At 41.3% G+C, this 25,242-nt stretch overlaps 1 protein-coding gene across 1 annotated transcript in view; it reads left to right on the plus strand.

The window, feature by feature from the left end:
- The window catches only part of adamts18 (ADAM metallopeptidase with thrombospondin type 1 motif, 18), a 68,925-nt gene that overhangs the window by 37,917 nt on the left and 5,766 nt on the right, over window positions 1-25,242 (plus strand). The window contains exons 13-19 of the mRNA XM_028574801.1: window positions 1,211-1,383; window positions 2,725-2,855; window positions 4,069-4,192; window positions 4,536-4,780; window positions 12,007-12,127; window positions 13,477-13,603; window positions 18,756-18,960. Coding sequence (XP_028430602.1) covers window positions 1,211-1,383; window positions 2,725-2,855; window positions 4,069-4,192; window positions 4,536-4,780; window positions 12,007-12,127; window positions 13,477-13,603; window positions 18,756-18,960 — 1,126 coding nt within the window. The remainder of the gene's footprint in view (window positions 1-1,210; window positions 1,384-2,724; window positions 2,856-4,068; window positions 4,193-4,535; window positions 4,781-12,006; window positions 12,128-13,476; window positions 13,604-18,755; window positions 18,961-25,242) is intronic.

Here is a 25,242-nt window from a genome sequence, read left to right on the forward strand (position 1 = left end):
CCTAAATTCTCGTTACACAAACGGCAAATATCCTTTACCGACATGTTTGCTTGCTGAGCTAACGAGCTATGCTTTGCCTGCGGCAGCAGGGGCGGGCTTGTGGTTGTATTTTCATACGCTTCGTGGATCTGATTGGTTGATTTGGCCCGTCTATCACCAACATAGGTGATAGACAGATGGTTCATTCAATCAGCTAACCAGTATTTCCGCCCCTTCCCAAAAGTTCTCCAACGGAAAGTTCCCAGATGGATATGCCGAGCAAATGCGAAGCAATCCATCTGGCGGAGTCAGGTTAGGGGGAACGCATATTAATGTTAAAAAACCTCATAAAGTGAAATTTTCATGCCATGGGACCTTTAATGCGTTTTCTTCCTCATGAAACATTTGTGATTCCTCTTTTAGAATATTTCTTTGGCAAGTGTTTGAGGGCTCTCTGGTCGGCTTTTTGAACCCTTAATGCATACTTTCAACAAGTCTGCAAAACGCCACCAATTGTTTATCAGTAGCGCCACTAGTGGTCAAAACCTCCACAGGGTAACATGTATATATGTATATTTTTTTAAGATTATTTTTTGGGGAGCTTTTCCCTTTTATTTGAAAGTGGATAGATATGAAAGGGGGAGAGAGATCGGGGTAGCATGTCGGATTTGAACCCTGCGCCGCTGCAGGACTCAGCCAAAATGGGCCAAACGCCAAAAAGAGTGTAAGAAATGTTAAAAGTGTCAAAAACGGACTGAAAGTGTCTAAAAAAGCTTTAATATTGTCTAAAAAAAGGTCAAAAGCATCAAGTATAGCTTCAAAAGCGTTGTTTAATGGTTGAATCATTCCAGCTGTCCTTGTAAGCCGTTACATTGTTGGTTAGTTTAATTTATAATAAAACATCGTATTATATAAACTACATGTGTTCTGTGTGCACAAGTCTTGATGTTTAAAGTAACTAGTAACTAAAGCTGTAACAGATGAATGTAGTGGAGTAACTAAAGTAACTAGTAACTAAAGCTGTAATAGATGAATGTAGTGGAGTAAAAAGTACAATATTTCTCTCTGAAATGTAGCGGAGTAGAAGTAGAAAGTTGCATGAAAAGAAAAGACTCAAGTAAAGTACATGTACCTCAACATTTGGACTAAAGTACAGTACTTGAGTAAAGGTACTTAGTTACAATCCTCCACTGCAGATCTATAAACCTTTTTTTATTTCTTCTTCACCCAGGCCACAGAACAACGGTAAATTTTGTTCCGGCTCCAGCCGTCTCAACCAGCTGTGTAACACTCGGCCCTGCCCTATCAACGCCGTGGCCTTCCGGGCCCAGCAGTGCGCTGAGTACAACAGCAAGCCCTTCAGGGGCTGGTACTACAAGTGGAAGCCTTACACCAAAGTGGATGGTAAGGTGATCAGTTCATATGAGATCCACCAAGAACAGTTTATATTTAATGCATCATTTGCTCTAGAGGTTGTTTTAGATGTCATTTTTATCACATCTGTTATTAAGAGATTTTTTGTGTATGCTTTTGGTGACCCTTACCTAAAAATACACAGTACACAGATTATGAAGACACCTTTACTGTATTCTTGGCACATGATGCACAAGAAAAGAACTTGCATTGTTCAAAGAACACTGCGCTGCCAAATACACAGAGAGTAGTAGATTGTTCAGGGCAAGCTTTTTCTTGTCTTTTCATTCTGTATCCCTCTGTACTCTGCTAGTCCTAATCTTTTTTTATAAAGTGTTACTGTAATGCCAACCTCTATTTACTGCCGCAATGATTAGGGCCAAAAAGCTGGAGGAAACCATCACTCTGTGTAATGTGCATGGGAGACATGTAGCCACCTGCACCCTCTGACACAGTGGGGAGAGATTTAAAAAGGAAGCCTATGGGCCAGGTTTTTTACACACAGAGAGAGAGAGAGAGAGAGAGAGAGAGAGAGAGAGAGAGAGAGAGAGAGAGAGAGAGAGAGAGAGAGAGAGAGAGAGAGAGAGAGAGAGAGAGAGAGAGAGAGAGCAAGCAAGCAAGTGCAGTGAAGGAGAGCGGAGTGTTTGGCCGACGTCCCAGGCCTGTTTAAGCTGTTGATGAATAGGAAGTGATGTATAGAGGAAAAGATTCTGAACTGCCTTCTGGGACCTTGGGCCAAGTCACCTTCACCGTCATTTATTTTAATCAAAGACGGCTGTAGAGACTTGTCCGTGATAACTGATCTGAACCACTAAATAAACCTGTAGCCCCACGCAAATACCCCTGGGTGCATTCATAGTCGGGTCCTGTCTCTTCCAATTCAGCGTCAGCAGGAGCTGTACGTGCTGCATGTGCAACAGGTTGCAGTACAGTAGCCACATAAACTTTAATTTGACCAAGTTATAGAAGAACTTTGGTGAATCAGTAACATTTAGTGTCTTTTTGCTTTATAAAAAACTCTCAAGAACACTTTTTCACTTTCATTTTATATTTTTCCTCTTTATTGCACATTTTCAATCTATGTAGTTTTCTATACCGTTGGGTTTTGCCTTACTTTTGCACTATTTAGAATGTATTCATTGTATTGTGTATATATTACTTATCTTATATTTTTTTGTACTTATTGCACCATGGGTTGGAGAGAAACCTATTTTCCTTTCCTCTGTATGTTTGGCACATATTGCAGAATTGACAATAAAGTTGACTTGACTTGATGCTACCTTTTCTTTTGATGCCATTGTTACTGTATGTATTTGTATGTTCTGTGTGCAGATGAAGACATCTGTAAGCTGTACTGCATTGCAGAAGACTTTGACTTCTTCTTCGCCATGTCCAGCAAAGTCAAAGACGGCACTTCCTGCTCTGACCACAAAGGAGATGTCTGCATCGATGGAGTGTGTGAGGTACATTGTCTGGGACAGTCTAGTGGCACTGGTAGAAAAATGTTACATGAGGTTTTGGACATGACAGTACTTGGAAAAAGCTTTTTGTACTTGTTGTAGGAGTGGTGTCGGAATCATGTGGCACAGTTCAGTTTTGCGTGAAGGACAAGGATGTGCAGTTGCAACGCCTGCCTTGAAAAGAAGGCAAATATTGGAAAAACTTGAATCTCATGGAGCCAATTTCTACTGCAGTGCAAAATATGATTACAATGGACATTTTGGGTGTGTTCACTTTCAGTTTCACTTAAGAGATTTAGATAATTGTTCATTGTTTTTTTAGAACCTGTCTAGTTGTCGAAAGCAGTCATGTTGCTTGCAGAACTTTTAGGAGTAATTATTGCCAATACAGTATATCATCTAATTGCTTAAGCATGCACAGGGGCATTATAATGAAAAAAAAGTTACTTTTTCCTGTGTGTGCCAGAATTAATTAACCTAAACATGTTAAAAGCTGCATTGAAACTCGTGCGAGCAGGTGTTAAAAAGCTAGCTAATGAAGTGTAATTAGTATTCAACTTCTTTTGTTTTTATTTTTTATTTTTGGGCATTTCTGCCTTTATTAGAGAGGAAAGCGCAGAGAGAGGGGGGGAAGACATGCAGGAAAACCGTCACAGGTCGGACTCGAATCCTGGACCTTCTGTGTCAAGGAATAAACCTTTGCATATGTGCGCCCACTCTACCAACTGAGCTAACCGGCCAAACAACCAAACAACTTTGATGTCGTATATGTTCGTCTTTTCCCTACGCTTCATCTAATCTTAAGCGTAATGCTGCGTCACCCCACCATCTTTATATTGTCTTTATAATCCGGTGGTCAGGTGCAGTAGTCTGATGTCAGCACAGATGGAATAAAAGGCTACATCCACACTACCACGTTTCATTTTTAAATATTCATATTTTAGTTTTGAAAACAAAATTGATCTCCGTCCTTACAAGCGTTTAAGCTCTGAAGCAGCAACATGACTGTTCCCATACGCTGTACATGTACGTGCTGGTGGAAACAGGAAGCAGATTGTCCAACGTTACTCTGTGGTTGAAAACTGTGGATGTATAAATTGAAAATACAGAAATGATTTGCAAGTTACCCCTGGATTGTCAAAATAAAGGACTTCATTCATCCTAATTATAGTTCTGTCCACATTGATGGCATGTGTGTTTTTGTGTGTGTGTGCAGGCAGTAGGCTGTGACCAGATTCTGGGCTCCAAGGCCTCTCTGGACGCCTGCGGAGCCTGTAAGGGAGACAACTCCACTTGCAAGTTCTTTAAAGGCCATTACACCCTTCAACACAGAGCCAACGGTAAGCTTTTCTCTATCTTTGTTTGTAGTGTGTCTCTGCATTTTAGCGAACATAAACGTAGTCCTCGTGTGAGACAAAGGGAGACTTAAGCGGACAATCATAGCATTGAAAATCCACGCATAGACTCATCTAATCCCACTCCATAATAGACTGATTCACTTCATCCAGTTACACGCATAGACAAAGATAAAGTGGAGTGTGTGATGAGGTAAAGCAGGCATGACGGTGTATGTGTGTGCAGGATTGTATGATAAAGCATTAAAGCAAGAATTAGAGAAGTGATAAAAAATATCCAGGCAGGATTCACCCTTGACTTTCCTTCCTTCTCCTTTCCCCCCCCAAGAGTACTACTCCATAGTAACAGTCCCAGCTGGGGCACGAAGCATTCACATTCAAGAAATGGAGGTCTCCACTAGCTATTTGGCTGCCCGCTCCCTAAAGAGGAACTACTACCTGACCGGGGACTGGACTGTGGACTGGCCGGGGAAGTTCCATTTTGGTGGGACCGTGTTCGACTACCAGCGCTCTTTCAACAAGCCGGAGAGCCTTTATGCCGCTGGACCTACTAATGAGACGCTGGTGTTTGAAGTAAGCCGCTGCTGCCGGGTGATGTCCGTTTGTGGCAATTGACAGTGACAGGGTCCCTGGCAGAAGCTGCCTCTTTTTTTTTTTTAAAAAGAGGCGGATATGAATAGGCTTAGATGAAAAAATAAGTTTGGTAGGGAGAACAGGGCTGGATGTAGCTGTCTGCAATGCTTCTGTGGGGGATTAATTGTGTTTGGTGATTGGTTACGTCAGGGATGATCTGGGGATGTGTGGGTGGTGTGAAACGCTCTAATCTGAAAAATCTCGAGCTTTTGGAGGGTTCAAACAGCCTGTCCTGTGCCGAGCTGTCCTCTTCGTGAGCGAAAGAAAGAGAACACAAGGGTAAGAAGTAGAAAAGATAGGTAAATGATAAAGACAAAGAAAAGGTCACAACACACAAAATTCAAATCAAAGCCAACAGTTTAAATGGTTTACCCAGAACACACTGTCAAAGGGAATTTAAGACAGAAAGCTCAATCTGTGCCACTCTGGGGCAAACTCATGAATGTCCATTATATAATGCACTTTGCATTCTGTCTGAACACAGTTTAAATATGTCAGTGCTAGTCTCTGTATTATTGTGGTGGCAGCAGAAATCATTGAGGCAGATATCTCAAAACCTGGACAAATTACAAACACATTCTGTATGGCCAGATAAAAGTAAAAGCAGGTGAGAACATATGTTTTGTGTAGCAGGCAGGGAGAATAATGCAGACATTAGATAAATGGAGATGTGGCTCAATTAGTCTAAATCAGCCTTTGTGCCACTTTCACTATTCAGCTCAGTCTCACATGGCAGAAGCATGCCCCTTAATTATACTGTATGCAGTACAGTTTCTTGGTACTGCTGGCTCCAGTGTAACCCAGTCACGTGTTTGTCCATGTACACATACTCAAAGCCATGGATGTGGCCCCCATGGCCACTGATCTCAAAAGTGCTTTGTTGCAGCCATGTGATTCGTGGCTAATAGAGCGAGTAAAATCCCTAAGTCAACTGCCCGTTAGAGGGCAGGGATGAAAAGTATAAAATCAGATGGTTGCTTGGAGTGAGATGTTCTGCATAGTATAGGAAGTGATTTATGAGCTGATGATACTCTTTTTTTTTTTTTTTTTTTTTTTTTTTTTTTTTTTTTTAAATCGACGGCGTGTAGGAAACCAGAGCTTTGAGGGGAGGGCGAGTCTTTACCCGTCCTGAAGCAGCAGAATGTGATGCTGGACAGGCGTTTCCTCCTGAGAGAAAATGTATACTTGACAAGTGGCCGAGTCATTATCCTTATGACTCTGTAGGCTTAAGTGAATGGTGGTGGGATGTGTGGGATGTTCTTCTTCTCACATAACTTTGTCAGCGAAAGCATTTATTTTCTCATGAACTCTGAACCCTAGGCGTGGAAACAGAAGTGGAAACCAGGTGAAGAGTAGATGTATGTCGTGTCCCCCCCATGCCCCACCCCCTCCCGGTCCACCATGGGTGAGGTGGTAGTCATGTAAAATCTAGTCTCCCCTCAGTCCCTTGGGCTACTGAAATCCTGCGGTTAAAGCAGGAATGATTGGTCTGTAAGTCCAGGAGGAATACCAGTGTGAAATTACCAAAGTGCTCGGCTGGTCACTTGTTTGACCATCAGGAAATGTCTGAGTGTTTTTCTAGCTATTTTAGGAAAGAGCCTTGTGTTTGTGGGCAGTTTAGCGGAGTAGCTGCTGTAGTTGGCATTTGAGCAGCTCGTTGAGTGCTCACAGAGATGCATTCGAGTATCAACAATCTAATATTGTCATTCCCAGAAGAGGTTGCAATGATATGTTAGATAGATAGATTTGCTTCAGCAATTTCTGTATTCTGCAATGCCACAATCTTGCTTTCACTGAACGTGGTTATATTTCTGGATAATTCAGGTTTTTCAATAAACAGAAATCTTATTTTTTAGCATTCTGCTGGCTTTAGGGATGGCGATGTCAGTATGTGGGACGGTTGTTTGGTCCATAACTTTGGTCCTCCAGACTGAAATATCTCAGACATTCATGGTGGCCAGAAGATGAATCCTAATGACTTTGGAGGTCTACTGACTTTCCCTGTAGAGCCATCAGCAGCTTTCACTTATGCTGAGAAATATCTCAACATCTAAAAGATGTATTAGCACAAAATTCCATACAATAATCTACGGTTCCCAGAACTCTTTGGTTTATGATGAAATAACTGCCAAACCAATGACATTCCGATCAGCCTCAGTTGTGCTGATTAGCAAATATGAGCATGCTAATACACTAAACCTAGATGGTTAACATGGTAAAAAATATACCCGCTAAACATCCGCTTATTAGCATTGTCATTGTGATCTGATCGTCAGTTGTTTTTTCGCCCTACCATATTTTATGGGAGCAATTCCACCGCATTTCCACCGCGTTTGGTGAGTACAGTGTTAACTGTTATCCAAAACCCAAGAAGTTGTAATAACCTTAAATATTCTTTCAAGAAGAGACTTTGCTAAGTCTACCAGCACTCTTCCGGCTTGTCCATGTGTCCCAGCCATACATCTGCTGCGGATCTGCAGATGACACAAGCATAATCTCTATAAGTATGTCCTGTAATTACAAAAAGGAGAAAGAGGTTGATAGAGAGAGGACAGAGAGAAAGGGAGGGGTGGGGGGGGGGGGGGTGGAGTGGGATTAAAAGATTAAGAATTCTGCAATTGAACTCTTTGGATGTGAGAAGTTAAGGTCAGGGCACAGGGACTTAAACTACAAATGAAAAGAGCCAAATGAAGGAAAGCGAGTAGGTTTTTTTTTCCACCGCTGATCTTCATCTGTTTCACACATTCTACTTAACTGGCACTGTCACAGAAAAACTGAGAGAGTGCATGGGGAGGGTAAACGCACCAATCACTCGCAGACCCTTACTCAGCTTGAAACACTCAAAGAAAGAAAATATTGAGGAGTGTGAGTGCAAACTGTGACAAGGTGTTCACATCTGTACAGCTCAACTGGCAAGGGGGAGTAAGGAAAGGGGGAAAGAAGTAGCTAAAAGAGCAGGAGGAACATATGGCTCAGGTCTCAGTGGATACCAAGTAGGATTATTGCCCCTGAATTGACATTCTTGTGGTATGGCGAGGCGAGGTCATGCCAGTCCAGGGCAAAGCATTGTGGGTCCGCAAGTGTGATTGATATCTGTGTCACCGCCACATTCTAATTCATCATCATCTCATCTGACTTGATGAGTGGTTTGGTGGTTGGGTTGTGAAAACCAAGACACTCTGTGGTCTGATGTGGTACTGTATGAAGATAGATTCCTGTCATTCACCCAACAGTGGCAGGCACATTATCCTAAGTATTTATTTTGGACACTTGTTTCTTATTAAACATGTGATTTTTTTTTTAGACCAAAAGAACAGTAGCTAGATGCAGCCATATTAAAACATAAAAAGCCATTGAGAGGAGGCAAACATTCGCTATTAATAAACATTTATCTAATTTAGATGCAAAAAAAGAGGATAAGTCAAGTGAGCACAGTGTAGAACTATTTTTAATTTAATTAGAACTTATTTTAAGTTTGCTTAAATTCTTTTTTCCATGGCAAGTTTGATCATTCAAGAATCAAATGTGTATAATGTATTTTGGTCACTGTATGGCATATTTCTTAATGTATTTAAGCTTTGGCGAGACCGACAGCAGAACCTTTGTTGCCGCCAACTGCGCTTTTGAACGACCAATAACCGCTAACAGACAGCTAAACGATGGCAATGTGGCAATGTCTGGGGCCGTTCCATCTATAATCCTCGCCTTCGACTCTGGCTGCTTAAAGTAAAGATAGCGAGTTTATTGTGTTTGGGGAGATTTTGGAAGCTTCTTTAAAAAAACAAACAAAAAAAAACGTCATTCTACACAAGAAAGATGAGTTGAGGACTCCTATAACCTGAAAAAAAAAGCTGTTCTGTGATCTGGTGGTACGATAGTGGATACTTTTGTATTGCTGGCCAGACAGCAGCAGGGTGAACAGGCTGTTGTTGGGGTGGGTATTGTCTTTTGATTTCCTTTTAGGTTATGCGCAGGCACCTCACCTCACCGATATTACTGAAACTCGGTAGATGGGTGCCAATGCTGTTCTGATTATGTTAAATCAAATTATGAAATTGCATGCAAACTCAGTGACTGAGTGACATAGAATCCTGTTGCACTCTTTCTCCATGCGATTCCTATTGATGGTAGTTTGTACTGTCAGTCAAGGCAAGGGTCATGTATTTATTGGCTGCAGAGCTTTGGTAGATTTATATGTGACTAATATCAAGGCAGTATTTTGCTGCTGCTGTTAGTTTGCTTTGACTACCAAAGATTTCACAATGGCAGTGTGAGTTGTGTCCACAAAGAGGGAGCAAGCATGAAGTCATTGTTGCTCTTGAAACTGATTGAAGGAGATTGTGGGATTTTGGTTTGTAGTGTACAGTAGGTAGGATATGTTCCTTTGTTCCTATTGGTTTGGGTGTTTAGTTGTCAGTCAGGGGATGAGCTTTGGCTACAGTTGTCCCAGACCGAAGAAGGGGAGACAGGTTTGGATATGTCTGAAATGATTATATGAAAGTAAGCGTCTTTCCTCTTAGACAATGTTAGCGTTGTGGTTGGTTGGGTGTATTCAACAATTGTGGATGGCTTGAGGGATCGGTTATTTAGAAAGCTTCAATGCTTCAGTGATGTGTGGGTCCTCTATTATTATAAAAAAAAAATGATGTTTTCTTAGCTACTGGTTCACATCATTGGTGGTTGTTTGGCAAAGGAGCAGGAATGTTGGTAAGAGTTGGTTTGCTTGGATAAGCAAAATAGTCCTGGTGTGGTTAGCAGTGGTAGTTGTTTAATGGCAATGGGTTTGGGTGGGTAGCATCAGCAAAGGAAGTGTTGGTGTGAAAGTGTCGCTGGTTGTTATCCAGTTTAAAAAGGCCAGGGCCACAATTTCAACATTTTAGGCTAGATGTCCTCAAGCTTAGAGGGAGCACAGTCCAAGACAGGGAGTGTTCAAATGGTAAACTTTGGTTTGACTTGTGGCCAACGGCCAATAACATATTGATAATGTGGTTGAGAGTACAAGAGATTGCTTGGCAGAACTCTAATATTTTTGCATTTCATTATGTGACAAATTTGACAGAACCATGTGGTTTGAGCCTGGATTGCTAGAAAGTGGGTAAAAGCATTGGCTATGAAAAGATCAGACCTTAGGTGGCTAGTAGTAACTGATGGTGATGTATAATGGTTCTGTTTTGGAGAAGAATGATCTCTAGACTTTATGCGCCTGGTGTGAAATTAAGCTAAATTTTGGTTCCAGTGTTTATTATCATGACTAATATCAAAGCACTTGGATGCAGTTGGTTTCAGAGTTGCGTAAATTCTCTTAAGTTTTAGTAAGAAAGCCTAATTCAGCTCGATAAAACTAAAGATTTGGCTGAGTTTTGAATAAAAACAGATAACATACGCGAACAAGCTTGTTTTAGCGCTGGGTTTTTTAAAGTCTGACCCGTCAATGTGCCGACCTGCCAGCTGTTCACAAGTCTGTATACACTGTACCAACATATGTAGATGTGTTTATCGGCCATTAGACAGCTCCTTGCTCCTCTCCACATAAACGTCTCCTTTTGCCTCCTGTCTGGAGCTGGGCCAACCTTACACATGGAACAGTTAACATGCAGCAGAAGGTGATTGGTCCAGTCAGTGGATGCGCCCCAGGACTGTTGAATGTGGACCGAACCCAGGAGGCGCTTGGCTTTCTAAGTTGGATGGTTGATGGTAGATTCCTCGTTCTTTAGGATATACCCCAAAGAAAACACACTTGTCAAAGCTGATTGTTGCAGACAATGATAGACTTTATACGTTTTTCAGGCATTAGAATGGCTGTTGACAGTTGGACTTGATACAATTTGTAAAGATGAATACCCATCCAACCTGAACTAAACCAAGGTGGGTTATAGAAGAGACATAACTGTACTGAACCCAGTCCAGTGCAGCGTTTTGAAATGGTTTAAAATGACACACTATGAGCTGACCGTGTAAATGTTCCTCAAACTAAATTCTTCACCATGGCAGTGAATCCTCATTGGGTTGCTTTAATGATAGCCTGATGCTTCTTCTGTAATGGGTATGTCTGCTTTCATTCATCCGTTAGTCTCTGCTTGACTTGAATGTCCAAATAAATCTCCCTTACAGGAAAAGGTAACTCAGAATCACCAGCCAGTATAAAGGATGTGGTAAAAAAAAGAAAAAAGGAGCTAACTTTCTAAAGAAAATGGAAATTGTCCCTCATATGTGTACTGTACTGTCCAAATAAAATGACCTTATAATAGTGTGGTCAGCCAGTTTGGACTAGAGAGGGAACAAAGTGCTCCTTAATGTTTGTGGAGCCTTCTGGTTAGTGGGTAGTAGATCTAACAGCTCAGTGGGACCTAAATGGCGGAATTAGGCAGCCACGTTGTCAGTGGTCTTACCTTTAGTCTCTTGCAATGGAATCCAGAACCGATGGGCTATTTGTTTCTGCTCTCCTTTCACTGCACATGAACCTTTTTGTTTATACAGTGTAGGACATACACATAGATTCTTCAAGTTCTACCAATACAGAAGAAATAGTGTGTTTATTACAGATTGGCTTAGGACAAGGGTTATACATCATACTGCATGTAGGGGAAGAAATGTAATGGTTGTTTGCTGTGGACCTGTTTTTAAATGACAGTACACCAATCTGTTTCCAGCCTCTCAAATGTGAAGATTTTACATTTTAAATGACATATTAAATATGGACTGCCATTCAGGCAAAACAAGCAATTTGAAGATGTCAACTTGCGCTCTAAACAATTGTAAAGGGCAATTGTCATTATTTCATAACATTTCTATAAAACAACACATTTTAAAGAGCAAATGACGGATTTATCAATAATGCTTAGTTAATCATTATTAGTTGCAGCTGACTAAGCAGATAAGTGAATAAGAACACTGACAACCACCACTGAAGTGCTCTATAGCAATACCTATGTAGTTGTCAACCCTTGGTATGCTTTGGTAAGTGTGAACAGGATGCGATTCCCTATATACTGGGAGCCTGAGATTTGGGGGAGGAAAGTTGCTGGTTCGAACCCCTAGAGCAGCTGGGAAGCATGGGAAGATTTGAAAACTTGAAGTGGATGCTCAGTGTGCTTTCCACTGGATGAACCAAGGTTAAAAGTCTATATTCATTCTCTATTCTGACTTCCTGTGCTCTTGCCTGACAGATCCTTCTACAGGGAAAGAACCCGGGTGTGGTGTGGGAGTACACCCTGCCTCGCACTGAGAGGAAACCCGACTACAGCTGGGGTGTGGTGCGCTCTGACTGCTCTGCTCCCTGTGCTGGAGGTGTGTGTGTGTGTGTGTGTGTGTGTGTGTGTGTGTGTGTGTGTGTGTGTGTGTGTGTGTGTGTGTGTGTGTGAGAACATCAGTTTTCCCATAATTTCTTAGCAAGCGTAACTATCCACGGCAGCAGGCCTGTAAAGCTTTGGATTTCTCCACATGTTGAAGCCATGTGCATGAGGCTTGTATGGAGAGCAATACTTGGTATATAACGAGTTTGGGGTGTGCTTTTTCTAGCCGTTCCAAAACCAAAAACAGTGTTAGGAATGGATTAATCAGTTAAACAGTTTATCTGATCTAACGTAAGCCAGCGTTACTCGAGACAGAGTTACCTTTGGCAAACACCATTCCTTATCTTTAAAGCTTTTCCTCTTGTAGTATTAAAAGTGAAAACATACTGTTTGAAAATACAAAGTCTGTCAGTCTTTTAGCACAATATGTATGTGGCGATCAAGTACATATTTCAGACCGCTTTTACAAGATTCTTGTTTAAAAATGAGTCAGCTTGGAACAAAAGTTGGACAGAGACCGCATTTTCAAACAAACCATGGAGCATAGTATTATCTTAATTAGCTAGCTACAGTAGCTACAGCTGATCAAATCCGCGAGCAGAAGTTGATATTTCTGCCAATAAAGGTGACTGTTATCAGCTAGAAATGAGAAGCCTGCTTTTGTCTACCTTTGTCCAAAATCAAGTACTTATTGTTTCAGCAATTGTTTATTTATTTCTTATTTTTCACAGAATGTGGTTTATTACAGTTACTAATTACTTTAATAAATATCAGCCACAGGTGTCATTGTAAACTGCATGTATGCTGTGTGACAACGGAATGCTTGACAGGCGTTACAACAGTAACTAAGGGGGGCGGGGCTTAGCAAATGGTCAATTACCATAAGAAAGTGGAAGAAATACAGTATGTGCATATTAATGTACATACTCTAAGCACACATGGGTCAGATTGATCTGTATGTTAGTGTGTGTGTGTGTGTGTGTGTGTGTGTGTGTGTGTTTTTTCTATTGTGTACAATTCCTGTAGTAGGAAGTGTGTTAAGGCTATTGAAAAGCACCTTTGTCAACCGAGAAGTTTAGATTCTTTTGGTCCCAAAAGATTCACAGCAACCCCCGCTCACTTGTCAGTGGATGGTAATGTGTGTGTGTGTGTGTGTGTGTGTGTGTGTGTGAGAGAGACGCTGCAACAGCTCGCACACAGATATTCTGACTTAACAGAGATTGATTTTGATCAATCACAGTTACAAAATTGAACTTCTCAGATTTCCATATTGTTGGCATGAATGCTGAAGTTGTCATATTGTATGCAAGAACTTCATCAACTCTCCCTCTGTCTTTCCATCAGGTCGTATTTCAACCAAGGCTATCTGTCTGCAGGACCAGAAGGTTCAGGTCAACTCCACCATGTGCAATCCCCACACCAGACCGACACTGGGCTCCCATCTCTGCAACACACAGCCCTGCCCTGCATAGTAAGTGTGTGTGTGTGTGTGTGTGTGTGTGTGTGTGTGTGGGGGGGGGGTCAGGGCATTTCTTCGTGTACAGTTGGCTGTGGGATATGTGGCATGCATCTTTATGTTGCCAAATTTTCAGGAACCCTAGGCGCTGTTTTTATTACACACACACAGTGGTTAAGCAGTCTAGAGGTTGCCTGTGGTCCATTTGCTGTGGCAAGCAACTACTCTGTTCAGCCTGTGTTCTTCTCCTCTCTACGTCCTCCTCCCTTCACTGCCTGCTCTCTAATTTTCTGTTTTTTCCCATTTTCCAAACACACGAAAGCCCTTCCAATCTGCTGTCTTTTTGCATCACTCTTTATTTATTCCATTGCTGTGTGTTTTCCCCATCTGTATGTCCACTTGTGTGTCAAGGGTTTTTTCACTCTGACTTGACAAAATCATGATTTCTTTGTCTTCATGTCTGTTCTACCACTTGCTGAGAACAGGCTTCTGGTGGTTGACAAGCAGGCAATTTATTCTGTCTGTATTAAGTCTTAATTAGTAGAGGAGCCTAAACCTAAATACATATTTTAAACCTATTAGTTTAAAATATGCAAGACATATTACATTTTTTGTCATTACTGTCTACAACATTTGAAGCACACTTAATTTGTTCAAAGTAAATTGAACCCTGTGTTCCCAACTCTGGCTTCAGTTGAGGTCAGAAAACAGATCTGTAGCTACAGTTCCTCAGTAATATTTCTGGGAATCTAGCTAGTTAAGCGACATGAGGAGGAGTTCACATTCTGTGATTACACATAAACTCGATGTGATCACAGAATGTCGGATTTTTGCGGCTGATTCTTATATCATTTGGACTAAATATCTTATCCTAATATTTTACTATGATTAAGCAACAAAACATACCTAGCAGTGTAGAGAATGCTTTAAGTGTTTAGACAATGATGAAAATGAGGAAATTATCAGTTAAATGCAACAACTGCACTTTGTATTTAGTAATAATTAGCAAATGTTAGCATGCTAACACGTAAAAAACGTTCATGTGCTAAACATCACCTTGTTAGCATTGTCACTGGGAGCATGTTTGCCTGCTAACATTAGCATGTAGCTCAAAGCACTCCGGTGCCTAAATATAGCCTTGCAGAGCTGCTAGCATAGAGTCTTTTAAATACCTAGAACTTTTACACAGTTTGGTTGGTCGCTTATTAAACCTTTTCTTAGGTGGGTGCGGTTCTGGCTAGGAATTTGGTATTTCTAAAATCCTGGCTTCGGCCCTGTCAGAGACATTTTATTCCAGTCTTACCAAATGGTTGACTGTTTTTGTCATGAAGTAAATGCAGGATGATGTTTCCAAGTCTGGAATGGACCTTTTGCTTTAGCGAACACTTGAGAATAAGAAAGAAAGACAAGGCCAAAGAGAGGGAGGGAGACATCAAAGCCAACTCAGAGTGATTGTTCCTTTCAGTGCATATCATCCCTCTCAAAAATTCTCTGCCCAGAGCGTCTTGACTTTCTCAGTCGCAAAATCATCATGCCCATGCTTTATCTCCGTTGTCTAGACATTGTGTTTAATAGCATGCATTTTTAAAGACAACTGTGCATTCAGGGACCAGTGCAGCAAGCAAAGGAGGAAACCAGGCTAAAGTGCAGTGGAGTAACAAGTTGAAACAGCACTGAATAAATGGCCTCTCTCCTACAGTATGTGGGGTTGGCTGAGGGAACTGAAGCTAGCTTGATTTACAGCACTACTCCAAAGAACAGGCAGGGAACCGTGTCTTGGGTTCAGAGAGAGTACACACGCACGCACACACACGCACGCACGCACGCACGCACACACACACACACACACACACACACACACACACACACAGGGCGGCATGTACAATTACAGTACATATGCACACACATTTTCCGAATGTATGATGCTGAAATAATGTCTTTCGGATCCAAACCATGAGGTAAAAATAGAAATATATGCTGCTTCTGTCTGATGTTAACGATGCTGTCATTGTGTCCACCATTAGCCATGCCATAACAAGTCCAGACTGAACTTTCTCCCGTGTCAGGGGTTGAACAAGTCAGACAGCTATCGGTTACACCTCCAAGTTTCCCACCACCCGAGAGGGCATTTCCTGCCCCTAATCTCGGGCATACCATTTCTCTTATCTTGGCGAAAGGAATTAAACAGCCCTGGTGCGTGTCCCAACCTCCTCCCTTTGTTTGAGTACAGAAAATGGTATAGCCCAGATAAATAACATTAGTGCGGTTGTCCATCCAGGTAAATAAAGCAGTATTTGACACCCTTGGATCTTATTATACAGTAGCTGACACCATTTCTTAGCTAGTTGTGTGTATGGACCAATTTATGGGCGATGCACAGGAAGAGAGTTGAGTTGAGTGAGCAGCATGAAAGCTTTAATGACTGCATTAAGACCTCCATGATGTATGGGCGTGCATTCAAGAGCCCAGGAGAGAAAAGAAAAATTGACAATGAGGTGGGATGCATGTGTACGCTCTGTGTGTCTGACAGGAGGGGGAATGTAAAAATGCCTGCTTATCTCTGCAGCGTTTATCTCGGGTGCTGACAGGCCTATCCATGTTTTATTGTGCAGAGACGGCAAGATTCCCACGGGGCCCGGCCAGTCTAGCCATGCAGAGCCAGTCAAACTCCCCCCACACCCGCACCTCTTCGCTCCCATCTACCCCCTTTTGCTTAAGACCGGCTTTAAACCTTCACTCCCCATATTGCTGTTAGCCTGTCAGGGATTCTTGGCTGTGGTGTAGCAGCAGTTTCTGAACATAAAAGAGGGATGCAAGGAGAATTTTAAGAAGTCAGTTCAATCTTCCAGCCCAGCGTGCAGTTAGGAAGATATATGCACATATTTCATGGATTTTCTTTAAAGTCAATTGCTTTTTTTCCCTCTTTCTCCACAGCAGAGCACAGCCCCAACCCCTTCTACCTTGCCTTCCTCTGTAGTTTCACCTCTGCTGTTAAAAGTTATTTTGCTCTTTCTCTTGGCAGAGGCCATCTGTCGAGTCACTTACCACAGGTCAGAGATTTCTTTGTGCATCACACAGCGGCATATGTAGACAGATCAAAGTGAGATATGTTGTACCTGTCCCAGAGACGATGTGCAGAAAAAATATGCATGTTTGTTCTCAAGGAGGAAATTTGTTTTGAACGGTACCCAGCCCTAGTCCCAGTAAGCCATGGCAGGGTGACAGAGTGTCAGTCATACACAATACTTGGACTCTGAAACCTAAGCAGCTAAAAGGAATTCAGCCATCAATTATAATATTTACAGATGTGCTTTTGCCACTGTGACATGTGGAAATGTCCTCTGTAAAAAAGGGCCTATTGGAGTACGCTTGTATCCAGAGAAGCTTTCAATGGGTGCTACAGCAACATTATCTAGTACCAAATTTGTAAGGTCTAAAAGAAAGGAATGCAAATGTCAGATCCTGTTGGAATCATTGGATGACCATATTGGTGTAAAATGCTGAGAAAAGAAAAAATGTGTTGTTTATCCAAGCCAAATGTGTCCAAAGCTACACCAAACCACATAAATGTATAAACCTGGGTTTAAAACCGAAAGAAATCTTGTTAATATGAGTACAGCAACCTGTTTGGCAGAGATGGTCATTTTGTTTATCATTAAGCAGAAACATGTTCATTCATTGGTGATAACTGTTGTGTTGTGCAGCTGTACAAGTGCTAAAAATACATGGTTGAGTGCCTCAGAACCTCCCCTGCAGTATTGCACTCTTTTACCTCAAACTATGTCAGTTATTGAAATATTTCAGAGATACAAATTAAAGCTAGGCCAGTGGTGGTTTGCAGCAAAGTGGAGTGGCACTTAAGCCACTTTTACCAAATGATATATTGTTATTTATAAGCCAGGCAAAACATAGGATGAAAAAAAAAGCAAACGGTCCCCAAAAAATTCAAACCGAAGCTTTCGGGTCCCAATGGTCCACATCTCCAGTTTCCAAATTGCAGATTAGTCCTGCTGCTTCATTTGTCTGTGGCGTTTGAATGAGAATGAAAGCATTTTTCTTGGCGGCACGGAGGAATGGTCTTTGCGGTAGCATGTCGTCTCAGAACTGGACTGAGCCATATGCCCATCTCTCCATCTCCCACTTCTAAGCCTGTGGTTGTCAGACCACTCATTTGCTGTAATCTCCCCCTTCACTCCCAATGCCAAGACAGAAGCTATTTTAGAAGCAGCAGTAGGCTTTCATCAGTGGCAAAGTAGGTTTTCAGAGACACTAAAGGAGAGACGGGACAGGAGAGGACAGAAAGACAGGAGATTGTAAATAAAATGATGGGAGGAGAGAGGACAGGTGAATCAGAGAAGTGCAAAATGTAGAAAGACGAAATGAAAAAACAGGCGAGGACAAAAGAAAAGAGGGAGGGATTGTAGTCCGCGTCTGTCCATAGCCTTATTATATGTTCTATATTGCAGTTGGCCTTGAAAACCTGGGAATGTTACTATGGAGAGTTGTATATACAATATGGTTGTCATGTTTAGTTTCAGATGAGATGGATGGATATGGATATATATTTATATTTCGGACTGTGTATTTTCTTTGTCCTTAACTACCAGTCTGTGCAATGACAAAGATCAATGTGTGAAATGATTGTGAGTTTTTCAAAACCAACAGGTTTAGGTTTTCATGAATCATAACTTTTAAGAAAAGCAAGAAAAACAAAGTTCACCGGTTGGATTTTGTAACCGCCTTATAATAAGTGGTTTTCTGAAGTCTTTGGTGTGATACAACTTACTGGTAATTTAGGGAGAAATTGTGTTTTTCTGTGTGTGTGTGTGTGTGTGTGTGTGTGTGTGTGTGTGTGTGTGTGTGTGTGTGTGTGTGTGTGTGTGTGTGTGTGTGTGTGTGTGTGTGTGTGTGTGTGTGTGTGTGTGTGTGTGTGTGTGTATGTGTGGGCCCAAAATAAGTGCAGCAGATTAGAGTTTGAACCTGTGGTTGGCTGTCCTGATTAGGAACTCAGTAATGTGGTTGGTATCTTAATGACAGAGGCTGAGTTTACTCTATAGCAGCTACTTATAATGTGTGTGTGTGTGTGTGTGTGTATATGAGCAAATGTATGCATGTACCAAACCACCACTGACACACACTCCTCAATACTGTTGGTGTCCCACCACAGCTGGGCGACCGGAGACTGGGGTCACTGCAGTCGCTCCTGTGGAGGAGGTCAGCAGACCAGGACCCTGCGCTGCCTGAGGAAGGTGACCTATCAGAGGGAAGAGACGGTGGTGCACTCCCTCTGCCCCGTCATCTCTCCGGCCCAGGTCCAGCCCTGCCACACCCAGGTCTGCCCGCCCGAGTGGAGCACCGGATCCTGGTCACAGGTGGGTTTTGTGGCAGCATTTAAAACAACTATTTTAGCTACGGTAGCGACCTGCCTAAAACTTATCATGTGAAATACAGTACAGACCTTCATGCTACGTTTACACGTGGCCGGCTATTTTCATAAACGGACATTTCAACCTCTCCGTTTTCAGAAAAGTGTTCAAAGAAGCTCAAGCCCACGTTAGCCAATCAGAATCCCGACAATAGCAACAACAGCAACCAATCACGTCCTCTTTCTCTCTCTCGGCTGCCTAAACCTCCGTTTGTCTCAGTTGACACGGCAACACATAACCGGCGTTATCAGAAATCTCCACTTTGGCCGGAATTTTTAGAAATAATCGTTTTCTGTGATAAAAACAGGGTTTTCGTGTAAATGAAAGGCCAAACTGCAGGAAAATATCTGCGTCTTCCCTTCGTGTAAACAGGGCCTCATTCTCCTCAGACGATTAATACTTTGACTCTAGTTATCCTCTGACTTCTCCTTTGTGCCATCAAGAGGTTGACATTTGTGGTAATTAGTGAAATGTCATGACAGTTGTTGGAGGAATGTTGTTGACATTTGGTACAGTCGTTCTTGTTCCCCAGGGGATGAATTGCAAAGCTATTCAACAAATAAAAGCAAAACTAATGACAATCTGCCTGAGCTGTACTTTGTCTTATTTGCCAATTAACAAATGTTAGCATGCTAACATGCTAAATAAGGAAGTTAAACATGGAAAACATTACCTGCAGACCACTCGCAATAAGTTCACTGTACCTCTGTTTCTGATTACAGTCTTAGTCACAGCTTTTTGGAGAGTTTGTAGATACACAATGAATACAATTATCATTATGTTTGGTCTGTGAAGCTACAGTAAATCACGGCTTGCTGGTCCGTGTACGTTTTGATAGTTTGTTTTTTCGTTTGAACCACAAAACAAAATAAGGAGAAACCAGCTGTTTTTCGTTTGTCATTTCAAACCAAAAACAAAGAAACGGTAAAAAAAGAGCCGTTTTTGGTTTCTGAATCCAACAACAAAAAACGAAAAACGAAATTCAAATAACGGTCCGATTTTGTTTTTTTGAAATTCCTTTTTTTTATTTCTCCATTTGAATATCTACATTAAAAGAAAGACAGGCTGGCCACGTGACCCGGAAGTAATAGTAAATAAAGCCTATAAAAATAAAATCCAAGCTTTTAGAACGGTCATAATATGCAGCACTAACGTTATACCAGAGTAACGTTAGAAGAAAAAAAATGAATCAATAAATAGGCTTATATAACCTGGACTGAAAGAAATATGTTAGCAACAGTAGTTTATTACAGTGATTTAATATCGTGCCTATCCACGTACACATCACCAGTCACGTTTAATGAGCGCATGCAGTAATAGTTAACCTAGAACGTATTGTGTGTGCAGAGTTGTTACTGTTAGCACTATATTATATAGGGGAGAGCCGGGACAGTTTAAATACTTTTTAATTAAACGTAATTTACAAAGCGATCATATCGCACTGAAAGGTAATATTTTGTCACTAGCAACCTACACCTGTCCTCTGTCAAATACAGTTACAGATTTTCAGCTTTGAACAAAACCATTCAGGAATTATTACAGCAGAAGTGGGGCGTGCGTAATGTTTCATTCGTCCCTCCCAGAGCCATAGAGATGTCTTTCTCTATCACTCTGGTCCCTCCTAGTTGGGACCAGAGCCATATATGTGTATATGAAACATACAATTTAAGGCATATAAACTTCCCACAACTTCAATATTTTACTACATATCATGCTCCCAAAAGGTGTTATTTTAGAAAGATTGTTGCTGGGCTATACATCGGTGAGTTTTCCCGTTATCCTAGTACCGTTATCCTGGACTGATGGGCTGTTAAGGGCACTTATGTCGGTGTGCAGTGACCTAACCTACGTAAAAACCTAGTGAAACGACATTTTCCTCAATAGAAACATGATATAAATGGGACAACGTACTGTTCTAGCTATAAAAATGGCAGAATCATCCACAGTGCATGATATTTCAAAAAGCGCTTCATACACGCTTCAAGGTGACGGCAATGAGTTGTTAACAGATATTCACCAAGACAAAGATTCACCAGCAACAATCTATCTAAAATAACACCTTTTGGGAGTACCATTCATGCTGTTTCAATCGTCCCGACTAGGAGGGACGAATGAAACATTACGCACGCCCCACTTCTGCTGTAATAATTCCTGAACGGTATTTGACAGAGGACAGGTGTAGGTTGCTAGTGACAAAATATTCAGCTTTCAGTGCGATATGATCGCTTTGTAAATTACATTTAAATAAAAGCTACCGGGTGCGGGGCTCTCCGTGTCCCGCTGGAGCTCCGACTGCAGGTCGAGGTTGGCAGCGGAGCTTTCTGGTGATAATAGTAACGTTGCTCCGCTGGCCGATCCCCACTGGTGAGGGTCCGTCTGCGGCTGCAGGACCTGGCGCTCACCGCCAGTGTTTCAGTTTGATTGTTAAAAAGTGTTCAGATAATAAAAAGGTATTTATTTAGAAGCAGGCTGGTTGGTTAGTTGGCTAACGCTAGCTTGCTATTGCACTAAGCTTCCATGCTAGCTCTTAAGCCGGACAGAGTCGTCCCTCATCTGGCGATAGAAACCTGCTTTCATCGTTCCGTTGGCTCAGAGCTCCACAGCCTAAGTCCAGTTACAAAGGAGTTTTGCACCAAATGTATCGCGAGAAGTGTTGCAAAAGTCGAGGCGCAGACATATGTGAAGTTGCAGTGACAGATTCGAGAGGTTGTAATCACTGAGTTGTGGTTGTGATGGAAAATGAATCTGAGTAAAAAGAAATAAAGTACACAAGTAAATGTTGCATTACAAGTTTGCAGCTGTCATTGTGTTCATGCAAATATCAATCTACACACTTGTGAATATTTTTTCTGCGACTTCAAATTCAGATCACGTGTGTGAATATTTTTTCTCACATTGTATTCTACAAGCTCTCACCTTTTGCACCATATTTACCTTCATACACTGCTGGTAGAAAGGGGGAAAAGTTTGGTCCATTACGGTGGAAACCACATTAAATATTAATTTAATTATATTATATAATATAGTGCTTACAGTAACAACTCTGCACACACATTAAGTTCTTAGGTTAACACCAACTGTATTGAACCAATGCATGCGCTCATTAAACGTGACTGGTGATGTGTACGTGGATAGGCACAATATTAAATCACTGTAATAAACTACTGTTGCTAACATATTTCTTTCAGTCCAGGTTATATAAGCCTATTTATTGATTGATTTTTTTTCTTCTAACGTTACTCTGGTATAACGTTAGTGCTGCATATTATGACCGTTCTAAAAGCTTGGATTTTATTTTTATAGGCTTTATTTACTATTACTTCCGGGTCACGTGGCCAGCCTGTCTTTCTTTTAATGTAGATATTCAAACGGAGAAATAAAAAAAAGGAATTTCAAAAAACCAAAATCGGACCGTTATTTGAATTTGGTTTAGTCGTTTTTCTTTTTTGGATTCAGAAACCAAAAACGGAGAACGGCTCTTTTTTTACCATTTCTTTGTTTTTGGTTTGAAACGAGAAACGAAAAACAGCTGGTTTCTCCTTATTTTGTTTTGTGGTTCAAACGAAAAAACTAACTATCAAAACGTACACGGACCCTTGCTCCTATTATGCTATAAGAACACTTTCGGAGTTTGAGTCTAACTTGACGCGGTGTAGCTGACCTTGTGTATATCGAGTACAAATCAACTTTGATCCTAAAAAAAAAATTATTTTTGTACAAACGTACACACATACAATATATGTGATTTATTTAGTTGTTACAGACCTTTTTCAAAGCGGACATTTTGTCTTGTCATACAAGCAAAAGCACAGGTCTAACTAATAACATTAACGAGGCTTTGTTCCATTCAAGTGCCACACGTCCATGGACCAGGACCCTGAAACAGAAGCAGCTAGTGGAATTCAGCCATCATTTGTTTTATTATTTACACCTGTGTTTTACCTCCTGTGACATGTGGAGAAAAAAAAAGGCCATTATTTATTTTTCCACTCACTGTTCAAGCGTAGGAAAGAAGAGAAGTGCTGACGGTAAGTTTAAAAGAAAGAAAACATGTTTCAATCCTGATGATGATACTCTACCTTTGTCTCTTCTTTGTTTGCTGTAAAGTTGTTGTTTTTGCTGTCCGGGTTTACAGGTCCTATGTTCTCATTGTCACAATACATTTTTGGGTTGAAAGTCATGTAGAGAATCCCCAATTTCAGGTTAAAACACACTTACGTTTTTAGATAGATATCTGCATGACAGAAACACGTCTATGCCTGAGGACACACACATACACACAAACACACACAGATACACACACACACACACACACACACACACACACACATACAGACACACAGACACACACACACACACACACACATACACACACACACACACTGAGTTTAGTCAACACTCTACTGCCCTCTGTTGGACATGTGAAGAACATTAAAAAACAAACGACTTGTCAGGACTATACAAGTTTTATTTTAAGCTGCTGCTTGTTTAAACACCTTCTTTGCATTCTATTTGAATTGCAATCTCAATAACATGTTTTCTCTTCTACCATTTTCCTTCTTTGGAATATTGGACATTTAATTTCAACAGTTGAATCAGAATGAACTCTACCTGTGTGTAGTAACCAAATACATCCATGAATCACAAAACAGACACACAAGAGTGATCATAAGTGATCGTCTGGTTTGCAATTGACCCCTCTTTTTTAAGATGTTAACTTACAGGATAGTATTCATTTGTTTTTTGCAAAGCCAACATTTGTTTAGGCCATTTAATTCTATGGCTATTAACCAAGTATGACTTAACGTTGTTGGCCGGTTCCTCTGTAACCAGAGTCGACGGGGCTTGTATTTGCTCATTTTCCTGTATACAGTGCCTGGCAGCAGATCTGATGATTAGCTGGTGTGACCTGCACAGTCCGGACACTCAGCTGTCATCCAGTCATCATTCTTTGGGACATTAATGTTGTGTGCTTGGACTATTTTGTGACACCAGTCGGAGTTCAGTTGGCGGTCAGGCAGAGGCGAGGCCATTCTCCCTGAAACGATCAATCGGGCCTTTCAGTGACAAAAGGACAACTGGGATGTGTAGTTGTGCGTGGTTGTGTATGTAAATGGCTGCACACAGATGTGTACGTGTCTTTTGTCTAATAGATGAATGCGATGTTGTCACATAAAGTGCCCTGACGGCTGTGCTGGTCAGTCCCAGCGGAGCAGTTTGACTCCACCTCTGCATTTCAGCTGGAGGTTACAGCAGCACTGTCTGCTGTTGGTGGATACTTTGATGGGATGGGGGTCACATTCATCTGCCAGTTATTGGTTTATTGTATTTAATGTTAGGCCATAATGGGCTGTCATCAAACCGGTGACCTTCTGTTTGCTTGTACTCCATGCGGTGAATTACAAATGCATTCACGGTGTCCGTGCCAAGGATTTAACCTCTGTTAAACGTGATGAAAGCTGTAGGTTTAAGAGATCATAAGAAAGTACAAAGCTAAGTTATAGAATATGAGCATGTATGTATGCTTTAATGTGTGTATGGTTATTGGGCGCCGTGGGTAGCTCACCTGGCTGAGCGTGTGCCTCATGTATTAAGGCTCAGTCCTTACCGCAGTGGCCTGGGTTCGAGTCCCACCCGCATGCCGTCCCCCCCTCTCTCTACCCCCTTTCTTGTTTACATCTGTCCTAAAATCAAATCAAATAAAGGCCAAAAATGCCCAATTTCTTTCTGAAACTGCCTAATAATAAGTAGGGCTGGGTACTGAATTTTATACTTTTCAGGCACTCACCGCATTGCCTCCAAAGTATCTAGTATTGAAAAATTCCTCATTATTCAATACCCAATTTCAATACCTAAGGAAAAACACATCAGAGTCAGTGAGCCAATAAGCACGCAGCATGTTTCTACCAAGATCTAACAATGTTACACGTCGTAGAGGCATGCAGGAAAAACTCGCACAGAGACGCCTGTGGTAGTAGCTGAAAAATAAATAAAAAGATCTGTGCCGTAATATTGTAATTTCTTTTTATTTTATAAAATTGGTATCGGAAAAAGTATCGTTCAGGAATCGGTGTCAAAGTCATGGTATTGGTATTGGTATCAGTACCTGAACCGAACATTTTTTGAACGATACCCAGCCCTAGTAATAAGTGCTTTTCTAAAATCATTGGTGTGATTAGTACTCACTGGTAATATACTGTAGAGCGAAATTGAATCTTAAGAAAATAA

Source organism: Perca flavescens, chromosome 1 (genome assembly GCF_004354835.1).
Source record: "Perca flavescens isolate YP-PL-M2 chromosome 1, PFLA_1.0, whole genome shotgun sequence".
Taxonomy (NCBI): domain Eukaryota; kingdom Metazoa; phylum Chordata; class Actinopteri; order Perciformes; family Percidae; genus Perca; species Perca flavescens.